This window comes from Humulus lupulus, chromosome 7 (genome assembly GCF_963169125.1).
Source record: "Humulus lupulus chromosome 7, drHumLupu1.1, whole genome shotgun sequence".
Taxonomy (NCBI): Eukaryota; Viridiplantae; Streptophyta; class Magnoliopsida; order Rosales; family Cannabaceae; genus Humulus; species Humulus lupulus.
In genome coordinates, this window is record NC_084799.1 from 45,079,346 (window position 1) to 45,093,159 (window position 13,814).

A 13,814-nucleotide genomic window follows, 5' to 3' on the forward strand; every position below is an offset into this window, starting at 1 on the left:
GAGAAAACAACTAGCAGGTCACGGCGACACTGGGAGTTCGGCGTCATTGCCACTGAATCCAAATCCAAACTACCTAACTGTAGTCGAATTGGAAAACATGCAATTGAGAAGCCATCTCGCTAAGGCAAACAGGCAGATTGAGGAGGTTTTGGCTCGGTTACCCCCTTTTGCAACTGACGTTAATGTCAGAAAGAGCAAAGTGGGTCTCACAAGTCCCACACGAGTAATCAATCCAAACCAAGTCGATCAGTCAGAACTGCAACCCCAAGTTCTGTACCTATAGGGCGAGATCGCCAGAATGCTCAACCCAGTGGCCCTCATAGGGGTCATCAGCATGTCAGTCGGTCGGTTAGATCCGCAACCCAAAGTTCGGTGCCTCTTTCACAGGTCCCTAGAAATGCCCATGGCCATCCACGAGGAGTGGCTGGGACAGGCTCACAAAGACAAAATGTTCCAACAAATCCTCCTACGTTGTGATCGGATCGTCAAGTGCAGAGAGCTAGAGACAATGGAGTAGAACATAGGCGGGCTAATTTAGTCCGCCCTGATGGGACAAGGATTGCCTCACCAATAAGGAATTCCCTGTCACCTATAAGACATCTGATGCCACCTCTTCCTACACGAGACATTCCGGCTTATGGATATAGTAGGAGAAATCCTCTCCCATCAGCCAATACTTACATCCCACAGACACGTGTTGAAAATCTAGATCCTCGGCCCCAACCGCGAGCAGTAAGCTTCGCAAATGGAAGTTACTGGACCGAAAGCCATCGTAGTGGAAGGTCCGAGGGCAACCTAAGAAATCAGTTGAGTTCAGCACAGAGCCATCGGTACGATCCATAACCCGATTTGCGCGATCGTCTGAATTCATAGAGGAGGAATCCAGCCCGGAATGAAGATGTTAGCTATACTCGACAAGAGGGAGGTCCGTCCATAATATGCGATAATGGGAATAGTGCCCCACAAAACCAAGCTCAAGCTTGGAGGGATAATAACCCATCAAACGCATATGATAGGATGGGAGCTGTTGAACAGGCCCCAAGTAACCTAGGGATCAGAGACCAAACCCTCAAGAGATTAGCTCTGATGGAAGAGAAAATGAAGAGGCTTTTATCTGGAAAAGACAAAGACGATTGCGACTCAGAGGATGAGCTCGAGCCTTTCGCTCAGAAAATTGCAGCGAACACATATCTGGTAGGCTTCAGAATGCCACACTTGTCAAAATTTGACGGAGATGGAAATCTGTCAGATAAATTTGGAATGTTTAACACCATGATGATGACTTTTTATGGTTAAATGAATAAAAATACCCTTAAATAAAACATTCTACCTACCATTCAAAATTTCTGAAACTACTTTTTCTCTCTCACAAACACTTCTTGAAGAATCTACGTTGGCCTCTCCTCTCATTTCTATTGATCTCCTTTTCTCCCCTTTGCATCCCTGTCATTTAAGGTTAGCTTTTTCCTTGAAGATTTGTTTTGAAATTTGCATTGGTTTTGATTTTTTTTTAGATTTGAATTTTTGGGTTGATGTTGCTGGTTTCGATGAAATATATATGGTGTCTATAGAAAATTTATCAAAATCATTGATTTTTTTCAGGTTATTAACGTGATTCAATGGGTTACGAGTATAGATCTTAATGGATATAGACAAAGATGGATTTTGAAAGAGATACGGATTGAATAAGTTGTGTTTTAATGGATGTGCCTAGATAGAGGAAAATAAGTTTTATTTTAGATTAATTTTTAAAAAATAAGATTTGATATGTTTAGATGAGAATAAGTAGATTACATTTTAAAATAGAATATAGACCCAATATTAAATTTTAACATTATCATACACTCATAACAATATTCTATCATTAAAGATATTTCTCTATCATAATTTATAGCCTACACAAAATTTTTGATGAAACGTCATTGTAATAGCCAATTTAATTCTAAGATGCCACATAACATTCTGGAGAAACATCAATTTTCTACAATTTAGCATCTATTCCCTTTAAAAAAAAAAGAAAAGAAAAGAAATACAACCTAAACTCCCTTTTCAAAAAAAAAAAAAAAAGAAATACAACCTAACTCGACCTTTTCTTTTTTCTTTACTAAGCTATGCATACACTCTCCCATGATGAAGGCTCGAATAATTACAAATTACTTTAATAATTGTTGAATAAATTGATGGGTAAATAGCTCTGGTTTTATAAACTTTAACACTTGTATCACTTATCTATCCAATTTTTATTGTGCCCAATTAGATCTCAATCTTTATTTTTAAATTCACATATGTCTCCAAAATTATATTTTATTAAATAAGTTCTAATTTATAAATGTAAGAAATTTTAAAAAAAAACATAGCACCCATCTTTTTTCTTTTTAAACCCTCTTTAATTAATTAATTATTACAAAATATATTATTTTGGTAATTAACTTAAATATTTTCTTGAAAAATTAAGAAATATATAACATAATTTTTTTCTTACTACACACATTTCTATTTAAACTCCTCATAAATTGTTAAAAATTATTTCCACTTTAAATAGAAATGTATGTAGTAAGAAAAAAAATGATGTCATAGATAGAAATACTCCTAATAAATTTAATACTTCTAAAATTTAAAGTATGTAAATTTTTTTATTAAAAATAATAAACTAATTAGGGCAGTTAGGTAAACAACTTTTAGAAAAACTATAAACTATTTTCTACAATATAGGTATTTGGTAAACAGTTAGAAAATAACTCATTGAAGAATTTATGTAGAAACTATAGTTTAAAACTAAAGTTGTCACAACCCAACTTTTAACTTTTTCTAAAAGCTCATTTTTGAAAAAATTCTAATAGTGTTTTTTATATATATCTAAATATATATATCTACATATATATATTAAATATATCTAAATATATCTAAATATTTATTATATATTAAATCAAATTAAAATATTTAAAATAAATTAATAACATAATAACATAAACAATATTTGAATCTTTTATATTTATTAGATATTTTAAACATTTTTTATTTTGGTAATTTTATATTAACAAACCACATTAATATAAAGATTTTATTAAAATGTTTAATATAGAAATTATTATAAGCTATAATATTATTTTTACATCTCATAGTATTTTTAAATTATAATTTATCAAACACATTAATTTCATGCTTTAGCAAAAAAAAAAAAAAAAAAGTATAAAAAAATGAGAGTTTTGCATAACTTAATTTCCACATATTTGTGATTATATCAGGACTAGATTATTATATTATGATTATTATAATTAGAATTTTAGCTAGAGTGACTAATTATAATATATATACAATTATACTTGTTTATTATATAATATTACATTTTTGTTGATGATCATTTTATTAGTGCATTCTCAAAAATATATTTTAATTTTAACATATTTAAATAGATACAATGTTAATATTAAAATTTATTTAGTATGGGTGAATTTATTTTAATAAAATAAAATAAATATATAATTTATTTTAATTTTTTGATATTTAACAACACTTCAATCATATAGTTTACTAAACATTCCGGTGCAACTTTAGCAATAATTAATTAGTTAATTTGGTTAAAAAGAAAAGGCTACATTTTTTTGGTTAGGAGTCTTAATCTCCCCTGATAAATTAAGAATTTATACTAGTATGTTAGCTAAAATAAAATATAAAAGTTATGATCTTACAAAGGTCGGGAAACATCTCTATTTACCCTAAACAGATATACAGCTTTTTTGTTTTTTGTTGTTTTGGCTTAAAAACAAACTTTTGAATAGTTTTTGACAAAGCGTTCTTTCTAGAGTTTCCGATATCACAGGAAGAAGATTGGCCAAGAGTGTCAAATTAAGTAAGGTTAAAGGATACAGCTCCACGTGGCAGAGAACCACCACCGCTCATGCTTGGTAATTGGTACTAATACAGTCCAACTCCAACGCTGAGATCACGGAAACCCAATTCATTTGCCCAAAATTACGACCAGTTCTACTACTGTTACTGCATCGTCGTCGCCACTGTCACAAAGCTATTAAGTTCTTCTTCACTTACAATGGGACTACAACTCACCACCCGCACCATGCACCGCTCACCTTCCTGTCTTTTCCCCTGCGTCACCGCATTGGCCTTCCTCTCCCTCACCGTTCTCGTCCTCTACAAGGTTCTTTTTCCGATGCTCTGCCATCTCTCTCTCTCCTCTAGATGTTTTTTATTGTGTATGTTATGATTCGTTGGGACATTTTGTCTAACAGGTCGATGACTTCGCCGCCCAGACGAAAACGGTCGTTGGTCACAATCTAGAGCCGACCCCATGGCACCTTTTCCCGCCAAAATCCTTCTCCGAGGAGACTCGCCAGGCTCAAGTCTATAAGATCCTTCATTGCTCTTACCTCGCTTGTGCTAGCTACACCATCCCGAATTATATCACTGAACGGCGTCGTTCTGTGCCCATTGTGGGCAATCAGACATGCCCTGAATTCTTCCGGTGGATCCATCGGGATCTCGAACCTTGGTCCCGGACTGGAATCTCGACGACTCATTTGAAGAAAGCCCAGGAATTCGCTTCGTTCCGGGTTGTGATTGTTGGAGGGAGACTGTTTGTTGACTTGTACTATGCGTGTGTGCAGAGCCGAGCTATGTTTACGATTTGGGGTTTGTTGCAACTTCTTAGAAGGTACCCTGGCATGGTTCCTGATGTTGATATGATGTTTGATTGTATGGACAAGCCCAGTATTAACCGAACTGAACATGGGTCAATGCCATTGCCTCTGTTTCGGTACTGTACCACTCAGTCTCATTTTGACATCCCTTTTCCTGATTGGTCCTTCTGGGGTTGGTAAGATTCAATTTCTCTTTTTCAGTTAACTATGATTATCATTTAATTTTTTTCTCAAGGTAGTTTTTCGTTATTGTACATTTTACAACGTAGCTCCGTATTATGCAAGCTGATACGAAGTGATTTAACCCCTTTAGTGATATGAAATATGTTCTGTCATGCAATAGTTATGCTCCAATGGTGATCGAGTTTAAGATTTGTAATACAGTTAGTTAAAATGTATAGGCAATTAATTTTAAAAGGATCAAAGCTTCATCTCTTATGATGTGAACGAAGTTTTCAGTGTTCAGCATTCAATGGGGAATGCATGGACAGTGGTCACAAAGATCAAAATGTAACAAAATGAAATAATTGGCTCATCCCCTCAAACCAGTCATCATCGCCTCGTTATTTTATATGCTAGAAACTTGAAAATGATCTTTTCTGGGTTATTGGTGCCTACATACTACATAAGATTTGATAGAGCTCACTGAGTTTTTATGGTGTTTAAATTTTCTTGTACAGGCCAGAGACAAATCTAAATCCATGGGATGAAGAGTTCAGAGACATCAAACATGGTTCTCAAAAAATAAATTGGATAAGGAAATGGCCCCGTGCATTCTGGAAAGGAAATCCTGACGTTGGTTCCACCATACGAACAGAGTTAATAAATTGCAATCACTCACGAAAGTGGGGAGCACAGATTTTGCGTCAGGTTGAGTTAACGGATACTTTTGTAACTTGAACCGTGGAGGTACACTTAATACCTCAAAAAAGGAAAATTCTCTGATGTGTTCCTCTTATTACAAGCAGGATTGGTCAAAAGAAGCAAAAGAGGGTTATGAAAAGTCTAAACTTTCTAATCAGTGTAACTATCGGTTAGTACACTGTCTAACTTGATGCAATGTTTGAATTAACCAGGAAAACTTGGAAACCATCACATAGTGTCTCTGCATCATAAATGGACACCTTGGCCATGGCTCCAGATGGTCATGTTCATATCTATTATTTTCATCTGCATGTTCTCATTTTTTTTCTTTCTATTTTGGCTAACAATGAAAATATTGATTGGAATCAGTTCCCTATGTGAATTACTTGCTTGGATGGGTTTGATAATTGTTGTACTATCATGCATAATCTTTATGGATTGAGCTAAAAGTAAGTAGTTTTTTTTCCCTTGATTCCCTTGTAGGTATAAAATCTACGCTGAAGGCTATGCTTGGTCTGTGAGCCTTAAATATATTCTTTCTTGTGGCTCTCTTGCACTAATTATATCCCCACAATATGAAGATTTTTTCAGCCGCGGTCTTGTTCCCAAGAAAAATTATTGGCCGATCTCCTCTACTGATCTATGCCCATCCTTAAAATTTGCTGTTGACTGGGGCAATGCCCATCCATCTGAGGTATGGCCTTTTCTTTTTCTTTTTTTCTTTAGATATTCTGTTGACTTCTTATGGATGCTTATTGTTCATTTCTAAATTTGAGTTGAACTTTTGGAGTTATTCCAAACATAAGATGCTATAATTAGTTGCAGTTGAAATTCCAACTTCTTACTGATTTTTGTGATCAAACAATGGTACCACACTTATTGGTGATGTTACTCTAATTCTCCATGACCATTAAAAAAAGGGAATGGATACCACAATGACACATACCTTGGAACTATACTGACCACAAGAACCTTTACACATCCACTTTAGTTTGCAAAAATCATTTGTCAAACATAGGATGGGAAAATTCTGCATTTTTTTTCAAGTGAATATACTTTTCTTTTACTATTCATAAAGTCCATGACTTAATTCTGGTTACATTACTCCACTTGTGAATTAGGCTAGAGAAATAGGGAAAGGAGGGCAAGATTTGATGGAAAGCCTGAGCATGGATAAAGTCTATGATTACATGTTTCACCTCATCAAAGAGTACTCAAAGCTACAAAAGTTCAAACCAGTTCGACCACCTTCTGCGCTGGAAGTGTGTTGTGAATCCCTGTCATGTCTCGCTGATGCTAAACAGAGATTCCTCCTGCAAAAATCAACAGCATTTCCTTCTTCAACGCCCCCTTGTTCTCTCCAGGCTGCGGATGCTAATCACTTCGAGAATTTGATGCGCCAAAAAAGACAAACTATTGATGACATAGAAGATATGAAGCGCAAAGCATACACACAAACTAAAAATTAACAATATTTGTGTAGAATTTTCAATTTTGGTTCAGGGTCCTTTTTTCTGTTCTCGGTATATAAAGATAGCATTGATTAGTTTGAATTTTCACAATCAAAAATAAACTTCAATAGTCGTTCTGAAAACACCATATACTTTCTCTAGTTGGTTCCAATCTATTTTGGAGTTTTGCTTTCTTGACCTGTTTATTATGGTATGGGGATTAGAGCAAGCAACATGTGTTTTATCAACTTTCAGTATGATGAGTTGCAGCTATGTTTCTTGGATAACAAGTTATTTGAAAATTTGGAATATATTATTTAGAAAATAAGTAGACCCGTTTTCAGGTATCAAATTTAATAATCTCCACTACCACTTTCAGAGAAAGTGATGTGAGTGAAAAAAGAAGAAAGGGAAGCAGCAAATTTGATCACAGCCTCTAATTCATGGTCATCCTCACTCATCACCCACCCACCCACTCACTATCCAAATAAAAAGTTAAAAATAAAGAAAGAGAATCATTTGGTCATTTGGGTGGTCGATAAAATCAAATGTGTGAAGACCTAGTGGGATTGGATTTTTTGACTAAAATAAGAGAAAAAAAAAAAGGAATGAGCCATTCATGTTTTGTCCATATAAAATTGAACCATATTTTGTGTGGAAACCAGTACAAATCGTAAACGAACGGCCATCCTCACAACTTCTATCGCCTCCGTTATTTGTCATTGTTGGCTTATTTTCTCCCAAGAAAATAAATTTTTTTTATTATTTTAATTATAAATACTTTATCCTATCTTTTTAATGACTTACAAAACAAATAATTTATAAATACAATATTTCTTAGTGACTTCTTTGGCATCTTCCTAATACTAAAGTTGAACTGTCCGATGTCAAAGAGTCGTGATGCATTTGAGATTCAGTTTCTTTTACTTCTTTTTTAATTTGTTTAGCTTAGCAGCCTCTGCCACTGTTTGGTCATCAGAAGAGCTATATTTAAATTAAGTTTTATTTATTCTTCATTGTAACAGTTTTATATATTTCATGGTTTGAATTTTGGGAAACACATCCTTAATATATTTTTTGAATAAAGTTTTTGACAATGATGTAATAAGCATAAAGAAAGAACCAAATATTTTTCTACGACAAACTATTACTTTTTTACTTGGAAACAATATTGTTTCAAGAAAGAAAAAAGAGAATATTTTCAGGACTAAAATGGAGATAAACATCTCATTACAATAATTATATACCAAATTTGTATTAACTAGCTGGTAGTACATATTAATTTTTCGGATATTTGTCATGTCATATAACAAATTGCATTAAATTAAAATATGACATTTGTTAATTTTGATATATTTCACACTCACTTTTGCATTTTAGTTAGTAATTTTCAGTGAAATGTTTTTAGATTAATTTATTCAGACGGGTCATGTATGTGCCCTTTTGCTTAATGTTTTCTATTGTTTTTTTTACATTATTAAAAAAAAAAAATTATTACCAAAAAAAAGGAGAATGGAGTGGTAATCCCTAGCCATTTATATACGGCCCTGAATGAGAATATCCACCACCTTTCTCTCAATATTCTCTATCGTTCATCTTCTTCTTCTCATTCTCCTCTCCAGTTAATCGCTTCTCTCTTATCCTCAACCCTAGGGTTAACTTTAAGCTTCTTCTTCTTATAATGGCAGATACCGGAGTAGTCACCGTCTACGGAAATGGCGCCATATATGAAACGGCAAAGAAATCGCCGTTTTCTGTGAAAGTGGGCCTTGCCCAGATGCTCCGCGGTGGAGTTATCATGGACGTTGTGAACGCTGAGCAGGCCCGCATCGCCGAGGAGGCTGGTGCGTGCGCCGTCATGGCCCTCGAGCGTGTTCCGGCTGATATTCGTGCCCAGGGCGGCGTGGCTCGAATGAGTGACCCACAGCTCATCAAGGAAATCAAGCAGGCTGTGACCATTCCTGTCATGGCCAAGGCCAGAATCGGCCACTTCGTTGAGGCCCAAGTCCTCGAGGCCATCGGAATCGACTACGTCGATGAGAGCGAGGTCCTCACCCTCGCCGACGAGGATAACCACATCAACAAGCACAACTTCCGGATCCCCTTCGTCTGCGGCTGCCGCAACCTCGGAGAGGCCCTCCGCCGTATCCGTGAGGGCGCTGCCATGATCCGAACCAAGGGTGAGGCCGGAACCGGGAACATCATCGAGGCCGTTAGGCACGTCAGGTCCGTCATGGGTGATATCAGAGTTTTGAGGAACATGGATGACGACGAGGTCTTCTCCTTCGCCAAAAAGATAGCAGCCCCATACGACCTCGTGATGCAGACCAAGCAGCTGGGCAGGCTACCCGTGGTGCAATTCGCCGCTGGAGGCGTGGCCACACCGGCAGACGCCGCGCTCATGATGCAATTGGGCTGCGACGGTGTCTTCGTGGGCTCGGGGGTTTTCAAGAGCGGCGACCCAGCCCGCCGTGCCCGTGCCATTGTGCAGGCCGTGACCCACTACAGTGACCCGGATGTGCTCGCTGAAGTAAGCTGTGGGCTGGGCGAGGCCATGGTGGGGATTAATCTCAATGATGACAAGGTCGAGAGGTATGCTAATCGTTCCGAGTAATGGGAATTTAATAGTGTTATGGAAAGGTGAAAAGGGTAGTGGGCAAAAGTGTTTGGTGAGACGCCTTTGAAGGGAAAAAGGCCTTTTCAAACAAATATATATTTTTGATGTTGTTTTATGCCATAATATGCCAATATAAGAAATACTTTTGCTTCAGTCAACTGTCGGTTTAGCTCCAACGTCATGCTGTTGGTACTTGGGCATTTTTTACTTGTTTCTTTCGAAAGCTTAGACGACTACAGATGTTATTAGTTTTTTTTTTTTCCTTTGGTGTAATTCTTGAATTGGTTGACATTAAAGCATGAAGTTTTTGGTTCATTCATTTTAATTCTTATGTTACTTATTGCTAATGTATGCAAGTTTTCGGATTTATCAGAGCACTATAGGTTGCTGTGGATACCATAGCTTGTTTTTGTTTGTTTTGTTAAAGTGGTTTGACATATTGGCAAAACATCTAGATTGTGACACTCTCATGGGCAATAGCAGCATCCTTGAACCATGGATTGAAATTAGGGCCTTTGAGCATGTTCTGGTGTTTTTTTCATCTCATTGTAATTCACTCTGATTAGATAGTAAGACTACCGTTCTTCTGTATATATTTTGGTCAGTTTAGTCATTGAGTTTCTTAGTGATTATCTCATTGAAAACCTCAAAATAAGAGATTAATGAGTTTCTTTTGATGATCCCCATCTTGTATATGAAGATTAGTTGGTCCACGTTGTTGCTCATTAGTTTTATTACTCAAGACACTGATGAGAATAATATTGTTCTGCCCTCCTTTATCTCTGTACTTTACCCTCATAACCCCATGTTTTTAAAGCTAAGCGAAAGGACATCCATTCGTATTATAACTCCTTTTAAGTAATCTAGGTATTAATGTAGTGTACCACCCTATCAAGATTTTTTTTGAATGAAGTAATGTAATTCTACCTAGTTCAGTGTACTTGACTGAATTGTTAATATAATATATGCTTGATAGTAATACCAATTCGATATTGAGCCATGTAGTTTCCAAACAATGCTTTCCTGGCTGGGGATTGATTTTTTGGCACTGATATATGCTACTGCTACGGCCATATTTCCACAAGGAGCTCTTTCTTCAAACTCTGTTGAGAGTTCTTTTTTCTTTTCGGCCCTTGTGTTTTATGGGCCTGAAACACCAAAAGAGTGGACTGTAGATAGATTCTGGGCCAATTCTAAGGCAACTTTACAGTTCTATACCATCTTTATGTTTTTTCCCTCGAAGTAATGACTTTATAAATATACTCAAATTATTGTTTTGTTTCTTGAAAAACGATTTTATAAAGGGGATTTTTTTATCACTATACCTAAGTTTTATTTACAATAATACATAACGAAAAAAATTATAAAAAAGTTATTTTTATACCTAGTATTTATAAAGTTCCCAAATTCTATACGTTTGTCATTTCTGGGTTTTTAAAAACTGCATTTAACTGACTTTGAAACAATTTAAGATACCATTATACAATTTAAATAAAAGCAAACAAACAACCTGATGAGTTACCAAAAAAACATCTAGGATTTTAAAATAGCTTAGGTTTTTAAAATAGCTCTTAAGGTTGTTTAGGATATTTCATAATGTTGACAAAATAAAGAAGGATTAAGCAATCTAAACATAAAAATGGAAAACAAATAATATGAATACTTGAATTTTTATGTGAAATAGTAGTTTGAAATTTTTTCGGGAGTTAGAGAAAGTAATGAAGGTGCTCTGAGTTACAGAAAATAATGAAGGTGAGCTAGTCTTATAAATGAAGACTGATCTCAGATTCTACTCCCGTGGTTTTAGGATGAAATTACAATATATTTGTTTGAAATACAAATAAATAATTACTTAAAAAGTGGAATTGATTTACAATTTAAACTAGGGATATTTGTGGCATAAGTATCCAATGGATCTAATCTTTTTTAGTGGGAAAAGTATCAAAAGCCACTAAAAGTGTAATTATGTCAGGCTCTTCCATACGTGATGACTCACCTAACACGTATCACTTCGTGATTAGTAGAGCTCAATAATATTTTAAAAAATTAATTTAAATTAAATAAAAAATTATTTTAAAATATTAAAATAATATATATGAATTTTAAAAATAAATAAATAAATAAAATTTTAGAACTAATTTTAACTATTTAAAAAAAAAAAAAAAATAATACTCTATTGAAAATATTTGTGTGTCAACCAACCCTATCGCGTAGCCTCATTTTTTTTGTCCTTTTGTGATTATTTTTTGGTTTCAATTAGTAACCATAGCAATTAAATAGAACTACAGAAACAAAATTGATAACCAACTCTAGTTTTGTTTTTTAAGCTATTAGTCAAAACATATCTGCTTGGCTATTTATTGCAAAATGTTTATTTATTTGTATACGTTATCATATTATAAGTTATGAAAAATATAATTATTTGGCCATCAATTAGAAAAACCGTAATAGTTACAACACAACAGTAATTTATAGTGTAATATATAAATAGTCCTTGGAATGGAAAAACTAATACCGTCCATTGTTACATTGGTATGACCATGAACAATGAAATGTAATTCCTCTCTTATAGGAATTAGGTTAATATATTTAGGTTGCCACTATAGTTGTGATTATTTTCAATCACTAGTTATAGGTATTTTAGTATTTTGGTACATAAATAAGCTCCAAGTCTAACTTTTATATATGACGGTGTATAATATAGTTACAGAAGTCCTCCCACACATTTTCAGGAAATTTTAAATAAGTTAGGATGCTGAAATCAATATTTAAATAGCTTGTTGCACGCGTGCTTGTTTCAATATTTATTCATGCGTGCAATATGCTACTTAAATATTGATTTCGGTATCCCAAATTATTTGGAATTTCTTGAAAATTTGTAAGAAGTCTTCTATAACTACATTATACACCGTTATGTATAAAAAAAATATAATTATAACTTATCCATACACAAAAAATACTAAAAATACCTATCAGTAGTGATTAAAATCAATCACTACCCAAAAAAATTTAGAGAAATTCACAAAAATACTTAAGGTTTTAAAAAAAATATGAAATTTGTAAAAATTACAAAAATATAGGAGTTTTTTTTAAACAAAGTTTACAAATTTGCAACAATACAGTTTTTTTGTAACCAAAATTTACAAATTTGTAATTAAAATTCACAAATTTGTAACTATATGTTACAATTTTGTAACCAATATATATAGACTAAATAGAAAAGAGATTTTTACATAAAATACTAATTTTCGCTAAAAAATTACTTTTTTACAGGCAAACATTTTTTTTTTCTTTCAATTTTACGGTTCTAATTTTTTTTTTTTTTACATTTTTACAGTTTTGTCTTTTTTTCTTTTCTTTTTTCACGTTGTTTTTAGGGTTTTTTTTAGAAGTCTTCCATATAGATATATATATATTATTTTTTAGTTTTTTTTTTGTTGGTTCAGTGAGTTGTTTTCAAGTTACTTTCAAGTTGTTTTTCCTATAAATCGTATTTACCTAATTATGAAACTTTGAAACTCGTATTTTTGAAAACTTGAGTGCGTATTTTAAAAAAAAAATAATAAGAACCGTAAGAAAGTAAAAAAAAAAATTGTATTTAAAAAAAATCACAATAAAAAATTATAATAGACGATTACAGATCCGTAACACTGTTATAATTTTTGTAAAATTCCGTATTTTTTCAAATTTTTTTTAAATTTACAGTAATTTTTCAATTTTTTTACATATACTTATATTTCTTTTTGTTCACCACAAGCTTTGACCATTAACCAGTTGCTATCTTCTCTATTTTCTTGTGATAAGAGCACTCCCAATAGAAGAGGTAAAATGTCTAATTCTTTATAATATAGAGAAAAAATTGTTAAATAGTCTTCTAATGGGTGATGTAAAATTATATTTTTTTATCTAAATGAATAGTATTTCTTTTTATGTAGTGAAACACTATTCATCAAGCTATAAATATTTTATTATTTTTTTTATAAACTTTTGTATATATATATGAGTGTGATACTATTATATTTAATTATTTTATTTCTTAAAATGAATAAAATATTTTTAAAACATATAATATTTAAATGATGTAGAGAAAAAATAGATAAATTGATATATGATATAATGTAAAAATTTGAGATAAATTATAAAAAAAAATATGTTTTGGTAATGTATTTTGTAATACATTTTCTCTATAATATAGCTAAAACTTACAAAAACACATTCCATCAGCTC

At 33.3% G+C, this 13,814-nt stretch overlaps 2 protein-coding genes across 2 annotated transcripts; both read left to right on the forward strand.

Moving 5' to 3' along the window:
* The first annotated feature begins 1,383 nt into the window (after positions 1-1,383).
* Positions 1,384-7,199, forward strand: LOC133791262 (uncharacterized). Its single transcript, XM_062229192.1, has 7 exons — positions 1,384-1,455; positions 3,804-4,156; positions 4,248-4,831; positions 5,336-5,525; positions 5,624-5,688; positions 6,003-6,213; positions 6,641-7,199. The coding sequence occupies exons 2-7, from the start codon at positions 4,049-4,051 to the stop codon at positions 6,986-6,988; spliced, it is 1,506 nt and encodes a 501-aa protein (XP_062085176.1). The 5' UTR covers positions 1,384-1,455; positions 3,804-4,048; the 3' UTR covers positions 6,989-7,199.
* Positions 7,200-8,527: 1,328 nt separating this feature from the next.
* Positions 8,528-9,906, forward strand: LOC133791263 (probable pyridoxal 5'-phosphate synthase subunit PDX1). The gene has a single exon (XM_062229193.1). The coding sequence runs from the start codon at positions 8,652-8,654 to the stop codon at positions 9,582-9,584; it is 933 nt and encodes a 310-aa protein (XP_062085177.1). The 5' UTR covers positions 8,528-8,651; the 3' UTR covers positions 9,585-9,906.
* The last annotated feature ends 3,908 nt before the right edge of the window (positions 9,907-13,814 follow it).